Raw genomic sequence first — 27,727 nt, 5'->3', positions numbered from 1 at the left:
GTGTATTTGCTTTTATTTCTGGACTTTCTGTATTACCTTTTTATTTTAAGAATCTATAGATTTGCCCTATGAGATCACATATGTAAAAATTACATATTAAATGATTTGTCAAATATACATTTTAAAAGTTCAGTTTATCTGTGGAGCTCCAGGCAGATGTCAAAAGGACATTTTTTTTTCTCTTTGCCTAGGCTTCCAGAATTTCTAGTATAAGGCTTTTTATAAAAGTCATATTAGCACAGGATTTTAACTTGGGATCTGACTTTTAACAAATTTTTATTAACAGTATTTTAATGTAATTGGTTTCCTTTATGCCTTTTAAGACATGATTCTGTGGATTCCATAGATTTGGCCACACTGCCTAAGGAGAGCCTATTCCAGCAATTAAATGGTCAGACCTTTGGACTAGCAGTAGTAGTTTCTTGTCCAGTAAGTTCTCAAAAGTTGATTGGAGTATTGTAATACTTCATCTGTGTGGGTTTTTTCTTTTAATTATGTGCTAGGAAGTTAAGTATAATGTAATCCTGTGAGACTGTAGACATTTGAAATAATGGAATGAGCACAGCATCTCACAAGTTCATATGGGCTTTAAAGTTTTGTTAGAATCATTAAGCTGCAGAGTTTAAGTCTACCCTATAATTTGTTCAAGAAAAGTGCTGCTTTTCTATGTAACAAAATAATTATGTTATTTTTCTATATTAAGATTGTTGATACAGAGCCAGATGAGCAACATGATATTAAATGGAAAGTTGAGGATGAAAATAAAGGAAGATCACTCAGATCTTATTGTAGGGTTGGATCTAAAATACTTCAGGACAATTCTTATTCTCCCTATTGCTTTCTGAGTAAAATACAAGAATTCTTTTCATGGTTGGATATTTAACCAAAAACAAACAAAAGCTCATTGCATGCAACAAGAAGAAAAGCAGTTCAACAAATTTTAGGTTTAAGACCAGTTGAATCCTTTTGGATGTAAGGGCTACTTGACTATTGTTAGGTGCACTAACTTTATAATTATCTAGGATTCTTATTACATGCCATTAAAAATCAGATTCATAAGCAAGAAAAGCCATGTTTCCCTAAGTGCTTGCTTTTTTCGGAATGAATTTCTGAAGAAACTGTCCATTCTTTTATGTAACGTGATTTGTCTCAGTTAAATGTGGAAAAAATAAGTATGCCATGAGCCATAAAGAACTAGAGAGGCTTGAGGGTGGATAGGCTGTGATAACTTTCTTTAAACATTTAGAGAGGCTTTCGTGTGGAAGTGCATTAGACTTTGTAGGGCTTCAGAGCCAAAACTGGAATCTAAGATAAGAGGAAATTCATTGGCGTTTGCTTATTGTAAAAAATTAGCAAAAATTTGAATTTGCTGTTGGAGTAAACTCCTCCAAGAAAATTCCTCTGTTAATTCTGAGGGTGAGTGGACCTTTCATCAAAGACATTTTAAGGGAAATTTAGTCTTTAAATGATAATCAACAATTATTTATTAAGTACTTATTATGTGCCAAACTTTGAGCCACAAATACACAGTAAATGAAACAATCTCTCTCCTAGGGAGCTTATATTCTAATTGTGAGACAAGAATATTTACATATATGAGAGAGAATAAAATACAAAGTAGTTTGAAGGGAGGGCACCAGCAGTTGAAGGGGGACCAAGAAAAGCTTCACCTAGAAGGTGGTGCATGAACTGTCTATTAAAGGAAGGAAGGCATTGAGTGTGTTGGAGGTAGTCTGTGAGGAACAGAAAGGGGTCTAGTTCAGCTGGATTGAAGAAGGTGGGAGGCAGCAAAACTTCTAATGAGCAGGGAGGGATAGGTTCGGGCCAAGTTCTGAAGGGGCTGAAAAACTGAACAAAACAACACAATTATGTCTGATCCAAGTGACAATAGAAAGCCTCCGGACATAAATTGAATTAGGTAAATAACTTGGTCAGATCTGTATTTAAGGAAAACCATTTTAGCAATGTGGACGGTAGAATCAGTCACCTCTGAGATTCCTTCCAATTTAGATTCTCTGATTATTCATGATTCTTCCTTATTTTCTTAATCTCTTTGGTTGGTAATTTGTAACCCATGCAAAATTAAGGTTTATGCTGGAGCAGTAAGTGCTTAAAATTCTAATTGAAAGAAAGCTGGTGAAATGTTTCTCGTAGGGTTAGAGCTGGAAGGAGCCTTAGAGGTCATCTTCTGTTCTAGGCCCATCCCTTTGAAAATCGAGGCCCAGAGGGGTTAGATGACTTGCTGAGGGTCACACAGGTAGGATAGCCGTTCCAGGACAGCATAATGTCTTTTTCTTAGTAATCTCATAAAAGTTTGTGAGTTCTGAGGGGTCTTGTGCATGGTGCTTGAGGGTTTTATATTTGCTTGAGAGCTCTTTTTTCCCCGTCTACTCATTTCTGCTTTGGAAGCCTTTACCAATATATCTTAATGCTAGTGTATTCCTTTTGTTGGGTTTTTTTTCCAGTTTACCCTGTATTTATCTTCATTCTTGGGTAGTTGTTTGCATGTTGTCTCACCATTGTAGTGAGAACTCTTGGAGAGCTGGGACTGTTCTTTGTTTGCCTTTACCTTCCCTCAGCGCTCGTCACAGTGTCTGGCATATACATATAAATATCTAGATTTGACCATCCAGAATAGGAAATTTAATGCTGGCCATCAATCCATTAATCATGTGACTTTGAAAATACACATTTTCTTTTGCTCTGTATACATGTTGCAAACCTGTAAATAAACAATCCCTGCTTAAAACTTAACGGTGACTTTGGTCTGAAATGAGAGGGACAGGGAGGGAAAGTGATCAATATTGGCTGAACTCTTTGTAAAGGACTAATTTTGTTTACTAGTGTGCCAGCTAAAATACTGAATCCAGGAAAATATGTTTAGAAAAATAGCTTAGTTTTTTGTTGTTGATGTTGTTGAGATTGTGGGTGCTACTGACAAAAATATACAGTCCCTTGTCATCAGCATTTAGCTATTGAATTCTTAGTCCAAAGAACTTATTCCCAACTTAAGTTTTCTAGAATGTTTTTCACCCAAAAAACACTTCTTGCAGGACCTAAAAAATTCCCAGTGGACTCGAGGCAAGAACACCTTCCACATCCAAAGAACTATGGAATTGGATCGCAGAATGAAGCAGAGTATTTTCTTTTGTATTATGTTTTGTTTTGTTTTATGGTTTCTTCCATTCATTTTAATTTTTCTACACAACATGACTGAGGTGAAAATGTATAAGAATGTATGTGTCAAACCTATATAAGTTTGTACACCGTCTCAGGGAGGGAGAGAGGGGGAAAAAATCTAAGATATATGGAAGTGATTGTAAAACACTGAAAACAAAATAATTTAATAAAAAAAAAATAAGCTTCTTACATCCACATACTTTGTATGTGTTAGTACTTTCCAGTTTTAAGAGGGAATACATTCTTATCTTCAAAAACTCATCACTTTGGTTTATCAGGTTCTGCTATTTGGTCTAGGAAGATAAGTATAAGGAAATGATTTGCTTTGCCTAGCCTTTTGAAAAATAACTTCAATGTTGAATCTCTTAAATAATTCACAGTCTCATTTTTTAATGAGTTAGTGAATTCAGAGTTATAAAAAGGAGACCTTTAGCAAACTAGGCCTAGGTTGGAGAAATAAAGTCCCCTAGGGTTTGTGAACTTAAGTAAATCCCTTGGGCAGCTTGTTGGAGCCATGAAAAGACCCCTCCCTTCCTTGGGGTCTGATCTCCCTGTCTCTGTGTTCTCCTTACGCACCCCACAGCTGCTTACTGGTGAGACACACCCTAAATGTCACCCTCAGGGAAATAGTGAAACTACTGCTGACTTCAATGAAAGGAAGAGGAAAAAGGAACTAATGAATGTGGAATGTCACTATTGAGGTTTCATTGTTTCACTTGAATAGTTAATTTGTTGTAAGGAACCCTGCCAGTAAATTTTTTTATAGTATAATATGCATAATATGTATCCTTGTATGTCCACTTAAGGATGTGTTGATTCCAAATGAAGTCTTGGTGGGTAGCGATCTAATTTGGAGGGAAGTTTTTCCTGTTTCTGATTGCTCCTTTTACTCCTTCTTTGCTGCTAATATGATAGTGATTGAATTATTGAGCTAAAAGGGGAATTAGAGATCAAGAAGCTTTCCCACAGTCACCAGGCATCCACCGGTGGTTGGATGCCCACCTCCTCTGAGCTTTGCAGAATGCTCACTTCCCGAGGCTCGAGACTCTCTACATTTGATCTTTTATCACTGCCCCCTGACGCAATATCTTGTGTAAATCATACACCTCACTTTGGATTGGACTGGACATGACCTGGAGGAATAGTTATTTTACATGTTTTAAATTTTAAGGAGCATCTCAAACCTCGTAATAAGGTATTATCTGTTGATCCAGAATTAGGGATGGTAATAACAATATTTAGCATTTATAGGACTTCTAAGGTTGGCAAAATGCTTTACATACATTATCTCATTTGATTCTCACCATCTCCCTATCAGATGAGTGCTGTTATTCTATTTTACAGATGAGGAAACTGAAGCTGCGAGAGTTTAAATGAGTGGCCCAGAGTCACATGGCTAGTTTGTCTGAGGCAGGATTTCTATTGCAGATTCCAAGACCAGCACTATCTAGTGGTAAGTAATGAATGATACAGAGGAACTACTGAAGCAGAGATGGTGTTAGAGCAGTTTTTAACATTTTTCTTTTATTATGGCCTTAATAAACATCAACGTGACAGACAGAACATGGATGTAGGTAATTGGAATTTAGCTACATCTTAGTTATAGTTACATTAGGACCAGGTGCATAACCAGTTTTGAAAGTAATATTGAAAACATTTTTGACTGAGGAATAGGGAAGAAATTAGTGACCTAACAATTTAAGGTCTGCAAGTGGCACCTAACATTCTGATTTGGTCAGGTAAATAATTCTGTGAGTTGGGTACTACAGGCATGGTTATGTCTGTTCTGTAGATAAGGAAACTTGACCGTGGTCATTTAGCTTGTAGGTATCAGAGGAAGGATTTGACTCTAGGTTTTCCTGGATCCAGGGCCAGTGTTTTGTATCTTTTACTTAGAATAGGGAAGAGTGCTGTATTGGGAATTGAAAGACATGAGTTCAAATCCAGCTGTTATAAGTTACTGAAACTCTGGAGCATTCACTTCTTTATATGTAAAATGAGGGCATTGGACTAGAGGACCCTCAGGATTCCAGATATGGATCAGTGGCCCTCTGTCATGCTAGGGAAGAATTTAAATTAGGATGCCTTAGAAAGGCAGGTGTGTAGGTGGAATAATTTTTAGCTGATTACATTCCTTGAGGTGGATCAGGGCATCTGTCTATTTCTGGTTCTACATCTGGATTTGTGTCCTTGGCTTGTAGCATATGTGAAATGATGATGAAGTTTATCCATTCTCTGAGTGTGCTGCTCTGCCCTTCCTGCAGCTCTCAGCTCCTGTTCTAGGAACTGAGTTAGGTAACCTCCAGATGCCCTCCAGACTTGCAGTGTTCTACTGTAGATGGTAGGTGTGTGGTGGTCTTACCGGTAGGAAGGGATGGTGTCAGCAGGGGTGGAACCTTCTCTGTTTAAGGTCCCATCTTGCCAAGACGAATGACTGGTGTCTGATCACATGCTGCAGGATGCCACTGACCCACTAAGATACAGATAGAATGGCAGAAGGGATTTTTAAAAAAAAATGTTTGTATTTATAATGCTTAGACGTAGTAGGCTCAATAAATTATTGCTGCTTGATGGAGGAAAATGATTAGAGGGTTGGGTGAATTAGTGGAGAGAGTGTTGGACCAGTACTCAGGGAGGGGGACCTGAATTTTAGTGCCATTTGTACTTACTGACTGACCTTGTGAAAGATTTCCCTTGCAAAGTGATTGTCCTTCATTTGTAGAATGAAAGATTGAAGGAGGAGATGGGTCATCGCTTAAGGCTCTTTCAGCTTTTGAGCTAGTAATTGACAGGACAGTAAAGGGACCAGAAGAACAAATGCACATCTGCTAATTAGTAGGCTGACTAAAAGTGGTTCCTGGCAGTGTTACCATGGTGTTGCTTATTATTCTACTTAGTAAGGTTGTAAACCAAAAAAAGTGGCTTATTTCCCCTTTTAATGCCCTTCCTGCAACAACTGGTAGTTAAAAGTCAACTAGATTTGCAGCAGCTGTGCAATTTTATTACAGAAGATTTTGGTGCAGCTGTTTGACTTGGTTATATTTTTCGAAAAGCTTAGCGATATGAAATGCAGATTATACAATTTCGACCTCTTAGCTGAATTATCTAATTTGTCTGGTGTTCTAAGAGTTCCGGTATATAATTGTGTTTAGGAATCATTTAGTGCACATCTTTTTTGTTTTGATAGTGGAAAAAAAGAAACAACATTTGACATATAAACACTTAATTTTTTTTTCCACTCTGCTCCTGGGAGATATAATTTGGGTGCCAGTGTAGAAACTCCCAGTTCAAATCCAATCTCAGATACTTGTAGCTGTGTGACCCTGGGATAGTCACTTAACTTATGTTTGCCTCAGGTTTCCTATTATTAAAATGGGAATCATAATAATAAATAGCACCTACTTCTCTGAGTTTTTGTGGGGAATAAGTGATATGGTTGTAAAGTATTTAGCATAGTGCCTGACACATAGTAAACGCTATAAAAATGTTAACTGTCATTATTGTTAAGTCTTAGAAATTTGCCCTAATGCATTAAGAGATTGTGACTTGCCTAGGTATATAGGAATTAAATATCAGAGGGAGGCTGGGAACCCAGGTCTCAATGCAAGGCTGGCTACTTATTCTGAAACAGTAGTAATTCCATTATTAACAAGAACTCACTTGTTAAGAACTTTAAGGCTCATAAAACTTTTCACAACTCTACGACACAGTGCAAATATACCGACTTAATGGTAAAGGGAAACCAAAGCTCAGAGGGTTCCCTTATTAGTAACTGGGTAGCGGTTTATCAAATCCATGTTTCTTCTAAGCAGACCTAGCCTTTTACACACCAAATCGTGTAAAACAAACTTTAGTTTCCCATAGGAATAGCTCTTTAATTGATTATCTCTTCAAGGTCTCAACATATATAGAAGAGCCAATAATATGGCATAAATGCAAAGAAACAACCATGACAAAGCTTCGTAATTGTTTACCATTTTAAATTCTACATCAAGACCCATACAATAGATGTTGTACATGTCCTGTAAAGTGTATGTTAAACACAAAACAGGAAATACTATGTCACTGCTGTTGTCTTCCCCTTGAGATTCCTTTCTGTTTGCACTGTGTCTACCTTGTGTATCACAGTTTTTTATGTGTTACCTTATGAATTAAAATGGGAGCTTCTTGCCTTTCTTTGTATTCCCAGTGCTTAACACAGTGCTTGGCACATAGTAAGCATTTATTTAAAAGCTTGGTGGTGACACAGCTGGCACATATCAGGAAGTAGAACTTGTATTAAAGGTTCTCCAAGGTGCTGAAGAGGTTGCAAGTGGAAAAAGTTTAAGAAGCCCTGCCCTAAAGGACTCTTGAGGTCTTTCCCTCTAGTCCAAGGGTGGGAAACCTGCTGCCTTGTGGCCACATGTAGCCCTCCAGGTCCTTGAATGTGGCCTTTTGACTGAATCCAAGTTTTATAGAACAAATCCTTTTAATGAGAGGATTTGTTCTATAAAGTTTGAATTCAGTCAAAGGGCTGTACTTGAGGACCTAGAGAGTCACACGTGGCCTTAAAGCTGCACCCCTGTTCCATGCTGTTTGATACCCAGAGGAGTTAGAGGAATGACCTGGAAGTTCTTCATCATTTTATGAAAGTCTTCCCAGGTTTGGCTGAAACCATCCCCTTTGTCATTTGTACAGCCCAATAAGATTATACCGTTCCATTCACATACTTAAATTTCTTCAGCCATTTCCCAGTTGTGGAAACTGAAAAGTCCTTTGCCACAGCAAAAAGAAAGGCAGATACTATAAATATTTTTGTGCACATGGGTTCTTTTCCTCTTTCTTTAAGGGATGGGCCTAATAGTAGAGCATATCACTGAGTCAGGGAGTGCATAGTTTCGTGACTTTTGGGGCACAGTTCCAGATTGTGTTCCAGAATTTCTGTATTGATTCACTGCTATGTCAATAGAGCATTTTTGAGCCTGCCTTCTTCCCCTTTCTCCCCCCGCGATTATTACTCCTTTTTTATTGTATTTGCGATGTTGGTGGGTATGAGGTGGAACTTCACAGTTGCTTTAATTTGCCCTTCTGTTATTAGTGATTTGTAGCATTATGGTTGTTGATAACTTGAATTTCTTTCTGTCCTTTTGATCTTTCATTTATTTGGCAATACCTCTTGTTATAAATTTGAGCCAGTATTCTAGTAACACCAACACCCTGGATATGAGAAATTAATTAGAAAAAATTATTGCAAAGATGTTTGTACCAAATTAACTATTTCCTTTCTAAATTTGACTACATTTGTTTTTTCTGAAAAAATTTTTAAATTTTATGTAAACAAAATTATTGGGTTTTTTTCCTTCTGATCCTTTCTGTTCCTTGTTTGGGCATGAACTCTGTTCATAGTGGCAAAAAAAATTTTATTCTTTGTGATGGGACCTTGTATACAGTATGTCCATTTGTAGCTTATTTTAGTATATAGTGTGAGATGTTGGTCTATACCTAATTTCTGCCTGGCTATTTTATTTTCTTTGATAGTTATCCCAGAGGTTTTGGTTGAATTGTAGTAGTTGAGGTCTTCAGGTTTATTGAACTCTGTGCATCTGTAGATTGTACACCTAATCAGTTCCACTGCTCAACTTTTCTATTTTTCAGTCAGCATGAAATAGTTTTAATGATTATTACTTCTTTATAATGTAGCTTGAGATCTGTTATTGCTAATTTCCCTTCTTTTCAACTCTGTCATTATATCTTAAAGGGAGATACCAAGCCTGACTTTCACAGAACTTTTTTTTTTCCTTCCTCTCTTGCTAGGGAGATACTACTTGCAGATCATGCTTTTACACAACCATAAAATTTTGTAAGTGAAATTGCTGTAAAACAGACCTGCGCAACTTAGCAGTAGGTAGGAACCAAAATTAAAGTAGTCTAAATTCTTCAAGGGCTGCCTGAAATCTTTTGGTAGACTGTATATCTTGCAGGTCTGCCCTAAGAGAACCATTGGAATTTTTTTAGACTAGCAGGGTGTTGGCATGTGTATCTGTGCTACCACTATACTATGAGTCAGCCTTCTATGATTTGGGGCTATAACTTATTCAGGTGAAATGTCAGCTTTTATTTTTTAACTTTATAAAATATATCCCCCAAACTAGGGTTGAAGATGTCCCAGCTGTGAATCTGCTGAACTATTTCAGCAGTTTCCAAAATGAAAAAGAGCACTGAATAAACTCTTAGAATGATACCAGGAATGAAAACCAAGTTCACTAACCCATAGTCTGTAGAATCAGATCAACAAGCATTTGTTAAATAATTATCTACCTTGGGCTAATTTCTGGGGATATAAAGAAAGGCAGAAAAAACAGAGTTGCTGCTCTCAAGGATCCCACAATTTAATGGGTTAAGATAGCGTACAAGCAAGTATGTACAAACAAAATATGTACATGATAAGTTGGAAGAACCAAGAAAGGTTTCTTACAGAAGGTGTGATTTAAGCTGAGACTTGAGGGAAGCCAGGAAATGAAGGCAGAGGGAGAGCATTCTACACATGGGGGATGCACATTGAAAAGACCTGGAAGTTGGGAGATGGCATATTTAGTATCAAAACTTGATTTCACTGGATTGTGAAGCCCAGAATTGACAAAATGGCTGATCCACGCAAGTTCCTCCTTTTCTGAAAGAGGCAACTGGTGGGGAGTTATAGTGAACTCTACTTAAAAAACAATTGGAATCCAATTTTTCTTTTTTCCTGTCTTTTGACCACTTCTTTTCTCCATGATTTTTTTTCAAAGATTAAGTGTCTTAGTTACATCCTCTAGTTCTTTTATTACACTGGTTATTGTTTCTGCTCAGAGTAAATAGTTTGACTTCATGAAGAGCAGGTAGAATATATTCCCTTCCTATCTCCCTACTTATCCTGGGCATTAGAAGATTTTCTTGAAACAATTTTCATTGTCTTTTCTAGTTTAAAGGTTACTTTCTTTGACAGAAAAAAAAGTGGGAGCAGTGTGAGGGTTGAACATCCCCCTTTTCTCTGACTGTTATCTGAGCTGCCATGAACACTACTCTTATACTTTTGTGACTCTCTTTTTGCTAATTCACTTTTTTCCCTAAAAACCTCCTCTTTGTTGTCCTTACAGTTTCTTGCCATTTTATGCTTTGGTGTCTGACACTGTTTACATAGTAGTACTCTGCCGTGTTTTGTGTCCATCTTCTGTTACCTATTCTTTTCAAAATTTGATTTTAAAATTTAAAAGTTGGATTCTCTGTGCATCTACCTTGGTCTCTTAGTCTTTTAATTATTTTTTTAATGTGTTTAGAATTTCATTTAATGTCTTCTCATCTCTCCTGGTCCTCCCATTTAGGATTCATGTCTAATTTTTCTTTAATATTCTATGATTCTGTGGTTACTTTAACCTCTCTGCCCCAAAAGCAGCCAGTTCCTCATTGTTTAGACTTTTCCTTTTTTTTAGTATTTTTACTTTTGAAGGATGAAATTATCATAGTAAGTTATTAGCCATTCTGGTTTTGGTAGAGTTCCATCAGCAGTTTGGTAAATTGAGGTATCATGCTGTTGTGCATAACTTGTGATCAAGAGTCATGAGTTTAGATGGTTTCCCCCCAAGATGGAATCACACAAATATAACCAAAAAGAAATAATGAAAAAGGTGGTGCAGGTGTCCAGAATCAGTTCAGCATCCAGCAGAAAAAGTCTTTTTCTTTGTGGTTTTGTTCTTCCTACACTCGAAAGAAGACCTGGAATCAAACAGGAAGATCACTTTGTGGAGTGAAAAGGCTGTCATTCCCTTGTACACTGGTTAAGTTATTTCCCATTTAGAAGGTTCTGCACCTTCCATTCCAGAAGCCACAGCTTAGGAAGACCAGCCGTTATTTGAAGAGTATGTTAAGGAAAGGGGAGAGAATTAGGATGGGTTAGGAAGGGCTTTAGGTTCAGAACATGGAGATGGGTTGAAGTAGCTAGAGACATTTAGCTTGGAAAAGAGATTTGGTGACAGGCGAGTAGTCCAAGTACTTATAGAGCTGTCTCATGGAAGAGAGAGTAGGCTTGTTCAGGCTGATCTAGGAACCCAGATAGGAATTGCTTAGATTTCAGTTCCACTTAAAGAGAAATTTCCTTTGAGAAAATCAGGGTGTAGAGGGTGTGGCTTGAATGAGTAATTGGTCTCAGACATCCTTTCCAGTCAAGAGCTTCTTCAGTTGTGATTCTGAGGCAGAAAACCTGGGTTTGGATCCAAAATTGCTCATTAAGTTTGCTATATGACTGTAGACAAGTCACTCAGATGGCTCTGGGCCTCAGTTTCCTCACCTATAAAAGGGGGGAAGGCTATGTTTGCATTACTTAGATTTGCGTGTAGTGAGAAAGGCACTTGATAAACTAAAAGTACTACATAAATGTGAAGTTATTCATGTTTTATTGTTTGATGTACGTGGTTTAAGAGACTACTGAAAAGCCAAAGTGTTCAACCCTGATTTTGTATTTTTAAACAGTAGAATTCCCTGGTGAAAATTATTACAAACATAATGAAAGGAATTAAACCTAAGTTAATGGGGGAGTAAGAGAACATTCCAGGATTCTAAAAGATTCGGAGTTGGAATAGACCTTGAGCTCATATAGGCAAACTGCCTTATTTTTACAGATGAGGAAACTGAGGTCAGAGTGGTTAAGTGATGTGTCATCACAGAGTCAGTAAGCAGGATCTGAACTTGATGTTCCCTTGTTTCAAACTGTGTCTAAGTGTTTGTGATCCCCTTTGGGGTTGTCTTGGCAAAAATTCTGGAATGGTTTGCCATTTCCTTCTCCAGCTCATTTTACAGATGAGGAAACTGAAGCAAGCAGAGTTAAGTGACTTGCCAAGGGTCACACAGCAAGTAAGTGCCCGAGGCCAGATTTGAGCTCAGGTTTTCCTGACTCCTGGCTAATGCTCTAACTTTGCTCCCCAGCTGCTCCGGGACTTGAACTTTGCCTCCGATTCTCCCATCTCTTTGTTCAAATGTCAGTGACTCTGTTTCACCAATCTTTGAGTCTTTGAGACTGGAACTTCGTGAGATGGAGGTGTAGATCTCATCTGAGACCCTGTGAAAGGATAGTTGAAGACTTAGGGAGATTTTTGAGGTGTGTTATATAAATAGACCTGCTGCTTTTGCCTACTGAAGTTGTGCAAATGAGTCTGAAATGACCACAGTAGCCTTTTTACTCAGATGCAGGACAGATTCTTATATGAAATTCTAAACCTCCAATCACTTGGTCTAGTCTTGACTCACAATTTTGGACCCAAGCCCCTTTTTTCCTACTGCCAGAGAGTTTGAATATTAATTAGCCTCCCATTCTGTGGGAGTCTTTCCTCCCTTTATTAAGAATCAGCCCTACTCCCCAGATCCAGGCTTATCTCTCCTTTCTTCCAGTAATTATCCCTGACGAGGTGTATACAATTCTGCCAGATTTTATTGGTGTGGGGAGAAGGGCCTTGGGGTGAGAGGGTGGAGGCACTGAACTTCAGCACTCCTGCCGGACGGTCCTCTTTCAGTTTCCTGGACTGCCCGTTCATTTTGTGATTATCTCCCCTCAACAAAACTGGCTTGCCTTATTGTCTTGTGAGCTCCATGTTTCCTTGTATACAGAGCTTTTGGTATTCCGAATCTTCCTAAGTCTGTAGTAAGACAGGTATGTATAGTCATTCTGTGACTGCCCTTGAGGTTTACAATGTCCAGTATGTTGGCCAAATTTAGACTGCCTCACCTAGAAAATGTAGCTTTTTTTTTTTGATAGTTTACCAATAATTTTTTAAACCTAATCAAGCACATATGTACTAAAAGGTCAGGTACTTAACCTCACTATTCTTGCCAGGCTTGAATCTATGAATAATTTAATTCAAAAACATTGTATTTTTAAGATAAAGTTTTGTTGCTATATTTTGTTTTTACATCACCTGCAATTCCCACTGTATGTCTCCTGTCACATACTCCTAGAGAACTATCCTTTATAAAAAGATTTTAAGAAAGAGAAAGGAAGGAATGTGCAAAACTAACCAGTACATCAGAAAAATATGATGTAATAAGCAGTGTTCCACACCCAGAGGCAACTGGGGAATGTCTTCTTATAGCTCTTCTTTGGGGCCAAGCTTAGTCATTAATTTTGTGGCATTCACTTCCCAGCAAACATATTGAAACATAGACACCCCAGTCCCCTTTGCTGAAGTAAAAAATTTTGCGTAGCCCAGTTATTTTTCTGAAACTTGAACATTTAGTGTATATTTGTGCTGACTTGGATATTTTTGATTAATGCACTTTTTTCCACAAATGATCTTTTCTCTTAAAGAGGAAGGAAGTGTTATTAGAAGGATGCCTATGCTAGAGTCAGCTGGGACATCCTACTGTAAAGATCCCTGACCTCTTTTAGCCTTGTCTTCATGTACAGGAAGTTACTATCAAATCTGAAATCAGGTGACCATGTGACACGCAGTCATATGACCGCAGTGAATCCTTGCCCAAATCATCCAACGACTAGGATTAAGCCAGAATCCAAAGGAGACAGACACGCCCAGGACTGTTATTCTAACATTGAACTTGATTGTTAAAGCTTTTGTTAAAAATTAGTGTACTGAGACAAATAGCGATTGAGGAAATTGGGCTGTTTGAACAAGATACCTTTTTTGAGTGGTGACTAGATAAGTTTGAGGAAAATTCAGAGTTCCTTGCTAGAAAAACTTGTTAGATGCATCAGGATGTGTTCCTTGCTTTCTAGGTTTTCTCAGAGAATCACTTAATAAATATATCTCCCTTGGTTTGTTTTCATATCTTAGTATATTTTTTTTTGTCTCACTAAACCACAGAATTGGAAAGCAGACTAGTGACGGGGAGAGGGGAGAGTTATAGAATAGAACATCTGAATTGGGGGGGACTCAGACCACAGAACCCTGCCATGCCCTTTATAGCTTATTACACCCTTGGTGATGCCCAGGAATCAGAGGCTCACTGTTTGCTGAGTCAGCCCATTCCACTTTTGGCAGCTGTAGTTGTTAGGAAGTTTTTCCTTCTTTTGAGCCAAAATTCTCCTCTGTAGTTTCCACCCGTTGTTCCTCATTCTGCCCTCTGGGGCTGGATGGAACTGGCATGATCCTTCTTTTACAGGATAACCTTTCATATACTTAGACAGCTAGTATAGAGCCTTCTCCAACCCCCACACCCCAGCATATTCTCTCTAAGCTTGGTAGTCCCACTTCCTTTAACTAGTAGTGGTTTGGACAGTTTCTAGGCTTCAGCTATCCTTCTGCAGTCCTTCTGTTCAATGACCTTTTTGATGTCATGGCACCCAGAGCTGAACATAATATTGCAGATGTAGCTAAAGGAGTCTTTTAAAAAATGCCCATTTGTATAACTGGTTTAATGATCAGAGAGATCAACTTTGCCGTTGTTGTTGTCCTGTGGTGTTCAACTTTGTGTGACCCCATTTGGGGTTTTCTTGGCTAAGATTTTGGAGTGGTTTGCTATTTCCTTCTCCAGTTCATTTTACAGATGAGGAAACTGAGGCAAATAGTGACTTGCCCAGGGTCACACAGCTAGTAAATGTTTGAGGCCAGATTTGAACTCAGGAAGATGAGTTTTCTTGATTTCAGGCCAGGCACTCTATCCACTTTGTTACCTACTTTTGCTTTAGGAATTAATAAATAGCTAGATAATACTTTTCATGTCTTTAAGTACAACAGAATAAAGGTGCTCTCATGAAGCCTCATTCCCTCAAAAAATTTCTTTTAAGTGTGTGTCATGTTCCAGGTACTTTAGGTGCTGAAGATAAAAAAACAAAAATGAAATGATGCCTCCTTTCATGCCCTGAGAAGACTTGCCTCCCATGGGATTAGGGGAAACAAAACATGTGCAGAGAGACCTAAATTCAAAATATAGACAACGTAATTTCCAGGGGGAAGGCACTAGCATCTAGTTGATTGGAAGGGGCTTCCTAAAGATGATGCTTGAGTTGATATTTGAAGGAAGCTAGGCATTCCCTTGGTGGAGTTGAGGGAGGGAGTATGTTTCAGGGACCAAATACAATGGCACAGAGATGGAAAGTGGCATGTCATGTACACAGAACAGCAGGGAGGATGGATTATATAGTGTGCAAGAATAATATGTAGTAAACCTGAAGGCAGGCTGGAGCCATGTTAGAAAAAGCTTTAAAAACCATTCAAACAGTGTTTCTATTTTATTGTATAGGTAATAGGGAGCCACTGCGGTCAAATCTTTTTGAGTTGAAGAGTAGCTTGGTTGGATCTCTGCTTTTAGGAATATTAATTGTTAACTATCTGAAGGATGGCCTTGGAGAGCAAGAGCGCAAAGACAAGGTCATTTCGAGGGTGGAAGAGCTATGAGTGGAGGAGTGGGATGAGTATGAGATGCAGAGAAAGAAGTAATAAGACTTAGCAACCCTTTGGATCACGAGGTGAGGAGTCAAGGGAGGCTCAGCGAACCTGGTGGTACCTTTGACACATGGGGAATTTAGAAGTGGTTTTAGGGGGGAATAGGAGCTCAGTTTCAGACATGGAGTTTGAAATGGCTGTGAGACATCCAGTTGGAGATACTCAGTAATCAGTTGTTGATCTTGCTCTGGAGTTTGAGGGAAAGATATCTGTCTATCTATCTCACATACAGATCTGGAAGTCATTTACAAAGAGCATGGGAGCTTATGAGATCCATCTAGACAGTGATGGTTCAATGAAGATTCAGTGAAGGACTGAGAAGTTAGATAGGGGAGAGAGCAGTAAAAGGAACAAGGAGGAGAGAACACAGAAAGACAAGAATGATGACTGAGGAAAGCCCACCAAATTTGGTTATTTACCAAAATGCCATGCCATTTCTTTTGATGGGGTTAGAAGCCAAAAGTGAATTTGAGGTGAAAGTGAGATAAGCCACTTTTTTCCAGGAGTTTCCCTATGAAGGGAAGGAGAGATAATAGGACTATAGCTTGTGGGAATGATTGTGGATAGTGAAGAGAAAAATTCATTAGATAAAGGAGGGTTTGGAGATGAGAGAGGATTCCAGTAAAAGACTGGGATAGGATCTGGCTTTCACCTTTGCGAGAAAAACTATTTCTTTCCATCTTCCTCAAGAGACTGGAATAAAGGAGAGATTGCTGGATAGATTGGCGATATGGGGGTGAGATGTAGACTATTTGATGAGTGGAATGAAGATCTTTCCTCTTCTAAGACTGAGTCTTAGAAGAATGCACTTCACCCTTGCCTTTATCTTGCCACAGCTGGTTTGTGCTTTCCAGGCATTGCTGAATGGCATCCATTTTCTTTCTGATCCTATAGCAGCATATTTTTGAGGTGTTGGACATACAGGAGGTATTTTATGAAAGACCCAATGTTTAGTTTCTAGTTTATTTCAGCCTTGAGATTCACCCCTTTTTCCCCACTTTGAAATTTTTTTTTTTTAATATTTTGGTGGTATCACATCCAGTAATTCTTAGATCTCTCTTCTCAAGCCTTATCTGGGTCCCCATTGATCTCTTTATCAAGAAATCCCTGAGAACTTTACTTCCATATGTGCTACCTTTCTAGTCCCCCTTCATCTAATACTAGCTTTCTTTTTCCTTGTTTCTGATTGTCCTAATCAGAATGCCATCCAGAGTACTTGCTCCCTATAGCTAGAATTCCCCCAAAGTTGACTCAGTCCTGTCTTTGCTTTCTCTTTTCATGCTTTGTCTTTTATAACTAAGTTTATATTTAACTTAATGGTTTGCATTCCATACCTACACTTAACTCTTATTTTGTACATTACTTAGTCTATGGTTTCTATTACTTTAACAAGGCTAAATTGACTTAGAAAAGACAAGTATCAATAAACATTTAAGGTAGTTAAGCCTTTTGAGTAGAAATTGATAAGATTTTAACATCTGGGTTTCAATTTAAAAATGTTTATAGCCTTTCAGAATTTAACTTGAAAAATATTTCATGTCATAAGATGGCTTGTTATCCCACCAGCATTCATATATCTTTCCTTTAGGATCTAAGTTGTTCAGAGAGACTTACTTTGTACTACAGGATATTTAAACGTTGTGACCTGTAACTCATGGTAATGTAAGGAAGGTGTGACAAGACCGGCTACGGTATCTTTTCCATTTGGTTTGTCTGTTGTGCTTCGATTCACATAAGAAAAACAAACTCAGAATCAGGAAGTAGCCTATGTATATCCTCTGCAGTTTTATAAAGATGTAACTGCTTATTCTCTTGTTTCCTTTGTTGGATCTTTGTTCACCTGCTGCTTGGGTCCCTTGTGTTTCTGTTCTGGACCCTCTTCTCTTGCTCTGTGATGTTTAGTTATTCTCTCTGTGCAGGAGACTCATGTACTTGTTAAGGTTAACCTCTCTCCTGACCTGGTCTCGCATCTCCAGCTGCCTGTTGGACATCTCCAACTGGTTGGCCAGTTACTAAAAAAATGAACTTTTGTTGGTGTATTTTGGTTTTTTGATATCAACATAATTTTTCCCAGTATCTCTCCGTCTGCCCAACCCAGGAAGCCATCCCAATTTACCAAGTAGTATTTTTTAATGACAAAACAAAAGAGAAGAAAATCAGCATAAGTGGTCAAAACATGAAAAAAGTCTGAAAATGGTGGGGTAGGAGTGGCTTCTCATTTATCTCCTCATTCTACGCGTGCTTGTTGTTGATAATTGCAACATAACACTTGATTTGTGTCATTTTTTATTGTTTTCATTTTGTGTACATTTCCTTGGCTATTTCACTGTCAATTCTATCTTCTGTATTCATTGCATTTATCAGTTCTTTTTAAATTTTATTTTTAATTTCTGGAAGAAAACAAATGTTTCCATAACATAGTGCAATAAAAAAGATTATTGTACCTGAAACTTAAAGACTATCAAATATACAGTAAACTTTTCATATAAATTTCTCTTTTTTAACACCCCCCCCCATGGCTATCGTTAGACACAAAAAGGTGTGTGTGTGTGTGTGTGTGTGTGTATATATGTATGTATGTAAAATTATTCTATGTACAATTCTCTTTATCATTTCTTTCTTTGGATGTAGGTAGCATTTTTCTCATGTCCTTTATAAATTTTTTTCTAATACAATAAATAGTACAAAAAAAAAGATGATTGCATGTGATTGCAAATCCACTATGCACAACTTTGCTTTTCCTTCCAAATGTACAACAGAATTAGCATGTAAATATATTTCCCCCATATCTACCACTACACACAAATAGGTGTATGTATATGTGTGTCTACACACACACATATACATACATATATGCACATATATGTAAGGTCAGCCTGTACATACTTTTATTTATCAGTTCTTTCTTTGGATGCAGATAATCTCTTCATATGTCCTTTATAGTTAATTTGGATATTTATAATAGTCAAAATAACTTATTTGCTCAAAGTCATGCTTAAAACAGTATTGTTGTTACTGTATACTATGTTCTCTTGGTTCTGCTTATTTCTTCATTATTTTGTGCAAGTCTTTTCTTGTTTTTTTCTAAAATCACAGAGTTTGTTTCCTAAAGCAGAGTAGTATTCCATCCAATTGTATACCACAGCTTGTTCAGCAGTTCCCCATTCGATGAGGATCCCTGCATTTTCCAGTTCTTTGCCACCACAAAGAGAGCTACTGTAAACATTTTAGAACATATAGGTTCCTTTGTTTTTTCCCTAATCACTCCAGTATCTTTGCCAAGAAAACCCCATGGACAGTATGGTGATATGGGGTCATAATTAGTGGTATTGCTAGGTCAAAGGACATAGGTCCAAAACTTAACTAATTACCTTTTTCCTCAAATTCTCCTTTCTTCCTAACTTCCCTATTACTGTCAAGGGTACCACCATCTTCCCAGGTATCTAGGCTCTCAAACTAGGTGTCATTCTTGGCTCTTTATTTTATCTCAATCCCCACATCCATTTCGTTTCTAAGGCCCTATTATTTCTTCATAGCATCTCATAATATCTCTCATATGCTTTCTTTAATCCTGCCACCATTGTGGTACCAGGCCTTGAGCACCTCACCATGTTCACTATTGAATAATCTGCCGATTGGTTTCCCTGCTTCAAGTCTCTCCCCACTCCAGTCCATCTTCCATTCAGTTCTCAAGTTGATCTTCCTAAAGTGTGGGTCTCACCACCTTATTCATCACTCTACTCCCTCACCACTCATTCACAAAATTTCACTGGCTTCCTCATGCCTCCAGGATCAAATATAAAATCCTCTTGGTCTTTAAAGCCCTTCATAACTTGCCCATGCCCCTCCACTTTCCAGTCTTCTGACAGTTTACTCCCTTCCACATAAGTCTGTGGTGCAGTGACCCTGGCTCCTTGCTGTTCCTTACACCTGTTGTTCCATCTCCAGACTGAGTATTTTCATTGGCTGTTCTCCTATGCCTGGAATTCTCTTTACTCATCTTAGTCTGATGGTTTCCCTTGCTTCCTTTAAGTCTCTGCTAAAGTCCACCTTCAGTAAGAAACCTTTCCCATTCTTAATCGTAAGCCTTCCCTCTAAGACTTCTCTGAGTTGATCCTGCATAGATCTTGTTTGTACTTTGCTGTTGTCTCCCGAATTATAAGACTGTGAGCTCCTTGAGAGCAGGGACCGAGCTTTTTTGCCTTTCTTTGTATCTCTAGAGCTTAGTTTAGGGCCTGGCACATAGTAAGTGCTGATTGAATGCAAATTGAATGCAAATTGCTCTCTAGCATTAGGGAGCCAGAAGCAGGAAAGCATGCTTAAAAATTTTGAACCTAGATTCCTTCTAATTGCCATTTTACTTAGATGCTTTTTTAAGGTAATTGATTTTTGCCTTATGAAATGAAAAGAGACTAGCTCAGGTGTCTTTAGTGTCTCCCCTGGCCCCCACGATCATGTATGAAAAGGATGAAGTCCAGGATAGTGAAGTAATAACCAGGTTAAAGGAGGGAATAAGTAAGTAACTGAATCTAGTTGACACTCAGGTTCTTGGACTCCATAGGAGTATACTTTCCACTCTGCCACATGATCACACCTTTTGTTCTGACCGTTAAGTTCTTGGGGGGGAGCCCCAAAACTTGAACTTAATATATTTCAACCCATTTAATCAAATATGAGTTAACAAGTGAATGGTTGGTTTGCCATGGACTTCTGTTTTCCCCTTCCTTCTAGGGCCCTAACCTGCCTGTTTAATAGAGTGTTTTAAGGGTTAGTTTTAGTGACTAAATTGTAAAGGGGAAAAAAAATTTTTTTTTTAATGTCAGTAATTTCTGGTTAGCTTTTCCTCTGCCCTGCCCAAGAAAAAAGAGGTAAACTACTAGAATGATGGCATTGGACATTATAGACAAGGTTTTTCACTGTCCTTGACCTTCTAGGCACCAAGGGCCAGGGAATGGTGTGGATACTTCAGTAGCTGCTCTCCAGGACAGGCATAGGTTTTTCTTTTATTTAGAGTTTCCTTTTTATGAATTTCTTGTGTTCATATATCACAATATGTTCAGCCACTTCTTAGCCAGTGGATACCCATTTTGCCCTCTCATTTCTTTATTGTTATGAATATTTTGGTATATTCTGGTATATTCTTTTCTTTTTCAAGGTTATTTTTAACCTCCACAGGGTCTGTGCCCAGTAGTGACCAAGGGACCAGTGTAATGACTCCTCCTGTTTCAGAGTTTTGCCAGCAGTATGTAAGGCTTGCCTTTTCTCAGTTCCTCAAACATGGCATGTTTTTTAAAAACATGCCCCAAATTGAGGATGATAATAGAAATGCAAATGAACACAGCTGCCATTTTGCCATTTCCCTAGTAGAGAAGTGGTTAAAGGATACAAACAGTGCTGAAAAAAACTTAAAACAATTAGCCACTATATGAAAGAATCCCCAGTATCACTAAAAAGAGAACTGAAAATCAAAATTAACCAGTGTTTCACCCCATATATCCAGCAAATTATCAAAGAAGACACAAGATGGCTATTGGATGGAGCGGTTGTAAAGAGACAGGCATTGTGGTGACATGCATTTCTGTAATCATTATGGAAGGTAATTTGGAATTATGCAAATAAAGTGACCCTTTGACCCGTAGATTACATTGCTAGGCATATACTTTAAAGAAGGCATTAGTAAAACGACAGCTCCATATGCACAATATATCTATAGCAGTATTTTTTATGAAGAACTAGAAACCAAGAGATGCTCATCCATTGGGAAATGGCTGACCTGTGGTGCAGTGAGTGTCATGTAATGTTACTGTGCCATAAGAAATGATGAGCATGATGAACACAAAAGAGCATGGAAAAGTTTATATGAAATGGAAAATGAAGTAAACAGGTCCAGGAAAATGTTATGCACAGTGATTATAGCAAGTAAATGCAAAGACGGCCATGAAATGCCCAAAACCGAATGTGAAATTACAAAAAATAAACGACTCCAAGGAAGACTTATGCGATGCCTCCCTTTCCCTTTCCTTTGCAGAGACGAAGATCAACAGGTGTGAAATCCTGTCTGTCAGATTTTTAAAATGGGTTTTCTGAAATTTTTTTTGTTGTTGTTATAAAGGATAACTCAGGGACAGAGAGGGAGAGGGATAAATGGAAAATCTAGGCAATAATATTCTGTAATTGGAGAGGGTAGAGGATGGATATCAGAAAGCCCTGCCCACATTCTCCATATAAAAAGGAGGCCCAGGGCAACCATCTTGCCATTACCCACCCTTCTGCATGTCTTCATCATGTTCCTCCATACCTGGGGGGAAACAGCTACAGTTAATATCGATAATCACTCTAAAGCTAGGAGGGGCAAGAGGAACCCTTAGGCGGGGGCCCATTGGCATCTCAGTTTCAGAGTTCAGTAGGTTTGGGAACAGGACAGGAAAGAACAGGAGAAAGGGAAAAGAAGGGAAGGAAAGGGGCCAGTAAAACTCAAGTCAACTGGGCATCTTTTGGCCATCCAAATTTACCGTTCTTTGGAGAGGAGAAGGAAGGGGAGGGGGAAGCAGAGAAGAGAGGAGGAGTTGAGTTACCCAGCCTCACTTCTCCAGAGCCATCTGAATCCAGTGACCAGATATTCATCAGGATGACTGAAGTGAGGCTGGTAACCTGCACAACCCTCCCTGACTCAAAACAAAGTCAAGTGCAAGTCATGCCGTCATTTCTCTGACGGCATGGTCTTCTTCGGCAATGAAGGACGAACGCAATCCATACTTGGTATTCTCCTCCTTCCCCCTTTTCATGTTCTTTTTATGTGTTGTTTTTCCCCATTAGATTGTGAGCTCCCCAAGGTTAGAGATTGTCTTTTGCCTTTCTTTGTACCCCATTGCTTGGCATAATGCTTGGCACATAGTAAATATTTAATAAATGTTTATTGAATGAAAAAAATACATTGTCTAAACTAAGGTTTTTCCTCACACCCTATAAATTCTCAAAGATGACAGAAATTGAAGAGCAACTTTTTCATGTTTTCCAGATGAGATCTGTGTCTGTGGACCTGAATGTTGATCCTTCACTCCAGATTGACATCCCTGATGCCCTCAGTGAAAGAGATAAGGTCAAGTTCACAGTGCATACAAAGGTAATTTTATATATAGTAAGAAAGGGGGGTTGCAGTAAGAGAGGCTATAAAGCTAGGCTATTTTTATTTTGTACACTTTTGATAGATATGAAAATATCCTTGAATTTTATTGGATTATTGGTAAGGGAAAGATGGCATGCTATTAGCAGCGTATGGGTAATGGTCTATATTTACTTGAAATTGATAGTTCTCTCTCAATGTTTTTTCTCCCTTTGTAGACCACCCTGTCCATTTTTCAGAGTCCAGAGTTTTCTGTTACAAGACAGCATGAAGATTTTGTGTGGCTACATGATACACTTACAGAAACTGAAGAATATGCAGGACTCATTGTAAGAGCTTAGGCTTTGAAGAGGCAAATTGTTCGGCTAAGATGTTTCTTTTTTTTCATTTATTGCTTGATTTGCTTGAAATACGTTTTGTCGTCTTTAATGTAGCAAAAATTTGTTCTAGTATCTTGTAGCTCTTTTTAACAAAATGATTATTTTTCCATTGAAATGATAGGAGATACTTCGATATAACCTTTCAGATGGTTGTGATTTTGTAAAATACCATCAATGTTAAAAGATTAGCATTATTTTCCCCTTTGGTTTTTGACTCTGCTTAATGTAGAATTGATTGCAAGCAGTTCAGTAGTAAAGTTTATCTGAAGTTTTTTTCATTTTGACCCCTGACCTTTCTTTAGGATGAGCTTAATAGAATAAAGATTTGTGTAGACCGACCCAAACACAGAGGTTCATCCTTAGCATTAATAACAGGGTAGGACAGGTGCTTCTTAATATTGATTGTAGCACTCTGCTCAAGTAAGGATTGAGGCCTATGCCTTGGTCTTCATTCTGCTTATCCTGTAGTCCTTTGGTTTTTGTGTCCATGAATTGGTGTTTAAAGAAGCAATTGGACCTGCCAAGTAGCTGATAAAAAGTGAATGGTTTCTCAGCCTAGGTGGTGAATCCTAGCGGACACTTTAACCCTGGCTGGCAGGTGAGCCTGTGCGTAGGGGTGTCCACGTGGCCAAAACTTAGAACACTTTAAAACAAAACAAAATGTTCCCGTGAAGTCCCTTTGTGTGAAGACTGGAAACCATTTCTGGTGTTAATGAGGACTGTGCTGGCTGCAGTTCTAGAAATGTTGACCCTAGGGATTTGAAATGCTTGTTTAAGCTAAAGTAAAAGCTTGGAAAGCAGCATAAGAACTCTTATACCCTGGATCCTGTCTTCCAGTTTTGTGGATGACAATCTACCAGCAGGGTCTAATATTCAGATGAGTAAATTAAAGGAAGACATGCATATTTCCTTTTTAATTTAAGTTTGAAGTACTAGAGTAAGTAAACCTAAGTGCTTGTCGAGGACAGGCACCCCCAAAGCATTACATGTTAATATTGGTAGTGCTAGAGAAGTAGAAGATCAAGAGGTCCCATAGAGTTTTGTCTGAATTACTAGTTGGGGGTGGGGTAGAGTGAGATTTGCTGTGACTGCTTGGTCTGTCATCATCCTATGGGGAGATACTACAGCTGTTCTTTTGTTCTGCTCCTAAATATTGTCCATTCTTGTTCTAGAGCTGACTGGCCTTGTGATGGGACAGTAGAATATAGAAAGGAAAATTGAATCTTTAAAATAACCTGACATAGCATTTCTTAAAAATCTTATTTAATGTCATAGTCAAGAGTCTTTACAAGTATTGTATCAAATGTAGATACCACCTGCTCCTACAAAGCCTGACTTTGATGGCCCCAGAGAGAAGATGCAGAAGCTGGGAGAAGGTGAAGGCTCTATGACAAAAGAAGAATTTGCAAAAATGAAGCAAGAACTCGAAGCGTAAGTGAAATGTTTTGGAGGGTGGCTTCCGGTTTATTGACTCCCTTTAGAGGAAACAGAGAAAGAGGCTTGGGAATAGGTGCAGAGAATGTATTCAGTGACTACTGGCTATGTGTGAATGTTGTTTATTGTTGTGTACTCGATTTCCTAGACCATCTCATCTAATTCTTTCACTTCATAGAGGAAGAATAGGCTGAGAGCAGGACAGCAAATTATCTAATGTCACACAGGAGTGTAGCTATGACAGAAACCCAGCCTTACTAATAGGCCGCCTTCCACCTCATAACCTAAAGATGTGCTTTCTTTGTTCTTTCCTTGTTGATTGGGGCTGGTAGCGTAGAGGAGCCCAGTGTTTCTTTTCACTGTACCTTACAAAACCCTCTTAAAGTCCTAAGTCAAAATATGGCATATGGGACGGGCAGAGGGCCAGTGACAGAACTTCAGGAAATGCTTTGTCATTCTTCCTCTTAGTCTTTCCTCTTCTGCATTTAACAGTTTGCTATCCCTTCCAAATTCTTTCATTGGCTTCATTTATAATATTCTGCATTAGTTATCTTCCTATATTTGATCTTTCTCTAGCTCTTCTTTCTCCTCTTATCCTGCCTACATAAAGGTATTACCTCATTCTTCATTTATTTGCCCAGGACTGACCTGCTCTCTTTCTCTCTCTCTCTCTCTCTCTCTCTGCCTCTTTCTCTCTCCCTCTCTCTCTCTCTCTCTCTCTCTCTCTCTCTCTTCCTCTCTCTCTCTCTGTCTCTTTCTCTCTCTCTCTGTCTCTTTTCCAGCTGCTTACTGAACATCACTACCTAGTTGTCTTCTAGCTATTTCATTAAATGTTAACGCTGAATGCCATCCCTCAAGTTTATTCTTCATGACTTTTCCTTTTCTGTTAATGTTCACATACTGTCTGTGTCATTTAAAACTTTTGAGTCAATTTTTTCTGTTTCTTCCTTCATCTCCACATTGTTGCTAAGTCCTGTTTTACCACTTTAGCGTCTCTTAAATCTGTCCCACCCTGCTGTTACCACTCCTTACTGTACTCCTGGACAACTGCAATACTTTAATCAGAGTTCCAATTTTAGACTCTCGTCCAAGCTATCTTGCTCACCAGTGTTAGAACAGTTTTCTTAATGTACAGTTCTGATCATGGCTTCCCATTGCTTGCTAGATAAAAGTCCAGACTCTGTAAGCCTACAATTAAGAATCGTTCCACAATCTGGCTTCAACCTTCCTGTTCCATCTTGTCTTCCTATACCCATTCACAGACCATGTATTTCATTACAGCTAGACTATTCGTTGTTCTACAATCATCTCATACTTTCCTGACTTGGGCCTTTTCTTATCCTGTTCCCTAAACATGGAATTTTGTACTTTGGAATATTTACTTATTGAATTGCTAAATATTTATTCATGAAGTTTTCCCTGGTCATAACCTTCCACCTGGTTGGAAGTTATGTCTCTTCTGAACCCTCATAGCTTTTTTGTGTATCATTGACCATTCAGATTTGATATTCTTATGTTTGTGTACATGTCTTATCTCCCTGGGTTATTGCCTCATGGGCAAGTGCCATGTCTTGTCTGTCTCTGAATCTCTCTCTCAGAGGGCATCTTTGCACATTGGAGCCATTCATTAGGTCATGACAGAATGAATTGTTAATCTTTTCAACCCTCAGTTGTATACATTTTATTTGTAAGTATGTTGGCTCTGGATTACTTATTGCACATTTACTTTGCCATGATAGAAATACATTGGGCAGTAAGCATCCAGTAGACTACAAACTTTTGAAAATCAGGGCCATATTTGGTATAATTTTAAGCAACTTCTAAACTCCCTCCTCTCTATGCACACATAGCAGGTAGTACAGTGCTTATATGTGAATGGGTGCCCAAATATTGGCAAATTTTTATTGCTTGAAGACTGTTCTTTAAATCTGTAGGTTAGTTAAAAAATTAATGGACTCGGGAATGGGGAGGGCAACGATGACACCCTCCCCTTAAGCCCCTGCTTGTTTTAGACTTCGTGCTTGTGTTAATTGCATGGCTGCTCAAAACTACGTAGCTGGTTTTGATTGGAGATTTGACTTGTTGCTAAAACTGATAAATTATGATAATAGATTAGTGTGATTCTTGCTAATCACACCTGAGTTTTTATTTTGGTGGTTTCTGCTAATGCCAGTATGTTCTTTACTGATCTGCCGCTTACCTACGTGAGGACAGCAACATAATCAAATGCCATTTGTCACACTAATTCTAGTGTCAGATTTTATAGGCCAATAATTTATCAATACTGGGGATCATTAAGATGATCAAAGAATTGAGCATAGGTCTCAATACTGTACATTTATTTCAGGGAATATCTAGCTGTCTTTAAGAAGACTGTATCATCCCATGAAGTTTTTCTTCAGCGACTTTCTTCTCATCCTGTCCTCAGCAAAGATCGCAACTTTCATGTTTTCCTGGAATATGATCAGGATGTAAGGCACTTACATCTCTTTTATAGGGTTTATTAAGATTATATTGCATGCCCCAAAACCTGTTGAGAAGGTTCTAAACTTTTCACTAAGTAGTACAAACTAGAGACAGTGTTAGCAAGAAAAGATTTCAAATGGAGCCATTGTAGAAAGCATTTTGCCAACTCATTAACTCTCTTTGCCAGGAAAAGTCATTTTTCTTTTTTCTTCCAAAGCACTCACTCCTGCCTTTGCTGCAGCCCCCTCACATGGGCAGAAGCCCCAAGGTTAAAGGGTAGCCATGCGTTCATTCATGGTTCAAAGAAAGGTCCTTGGCCATGTCTGTTCTGCTTCTTGAAGTTTTTGTGACTGGGGCTGCAGAGATTTTTCATGTTTGGGTTTCTTGTCTCTCGCTAACTGCATGGGTGTTAGACTCCCATAATATCACTAAATTAAATGTTCTTTCCTACATAAAGGTTGTGTATTAGCATATAATCAATTTTATGACTTTTCCTTTGTAATTTTTATAGGCAACCTAAACAAAGATTTCAGATATATGTGAATAAAAATCTCTGTAGATGATCAGCTAAGGCTTAACGATCTTCCAGCTTAGTTTAGTTGGATTGGATGTGCCACACATCTGTAAAATAAAGGAAATATTTTTTAAAAGTGACAATACTGGGGAAAATATTATAAAAGGCTTAGAACATGGTCATAATTCTTCTTAGTTTATAACATGTAGCATGTACTCCATGA

General features: G+C 38.3%; 1 protein-coding gene and 1 non-coding gene across 3 annotated transcripts in view; both read left to right on the top strand.

The window, feature by feature from the left end:
- SNX5 (sorting nexin 5) overlaps positions 1-27,727 on the top strand; it is a 50,119-nt gene that overhangs the window by 7,949 nt on the left and 14,443 nt on the right. The window contains exons 2-6 of one of the 2 annotated variants that reach the window (XM_072634526.1): positions 4,525-4,633; positions 22,606-22,710; positions 22,929-23,039; positions 24,400-24,521; positions 26,872-26,995. In XM_072634526.1, the coding sequence (XP_072490627.1) occupies positions 22,606-22,710; positions 22,929-23,039; positions 24,400-24,521; positions 26,872-26,995 (462 nt within the window). In that variant the 5' untranslated portion in view covers positions 4,525-4,633. The remainder of the gene's footprint in view (positions 1-4,524; positions 4,634-22,605; positions 22,711-22,928; positions 23,040-24,399; positions 24,522-26,871; positions 26,996-27,727) is intronic. The other variant, XM_072634525.1, reaches the window with a different exon arrangement.
- LOC140521872 (small nucleolar RNA SNORD17) lies at positions 5,387-5,629 on the top strand. The gene has a single exon (XR_011973151.1). It is a non-coding gene; the product is annotated as a small nucleolar RNA SNORD17 (small nucleolar RNA).

The sequence above is a fragment of the Notamacropus eugenii genome, chromosome 1, assembly GCF_028372415.1.
Source record: "Notamacropus eugenii isolate mMacEug1 chromosome 1, mMacEug1.pri_v2, whole genome shotgun sequence".
Classification (NCBI taxonomy): Eukaryota; Metazoa; Chordata; class Mammalia; order Diprotodontia; family Macropodidae; genus Notamacropus; species Notamacropus eugenii.
The sequence above is the reverse complement of the archived record's forward strand: the minus strand, read 5'-3'. Positions and strand labels throughout refer to the sequence as shown.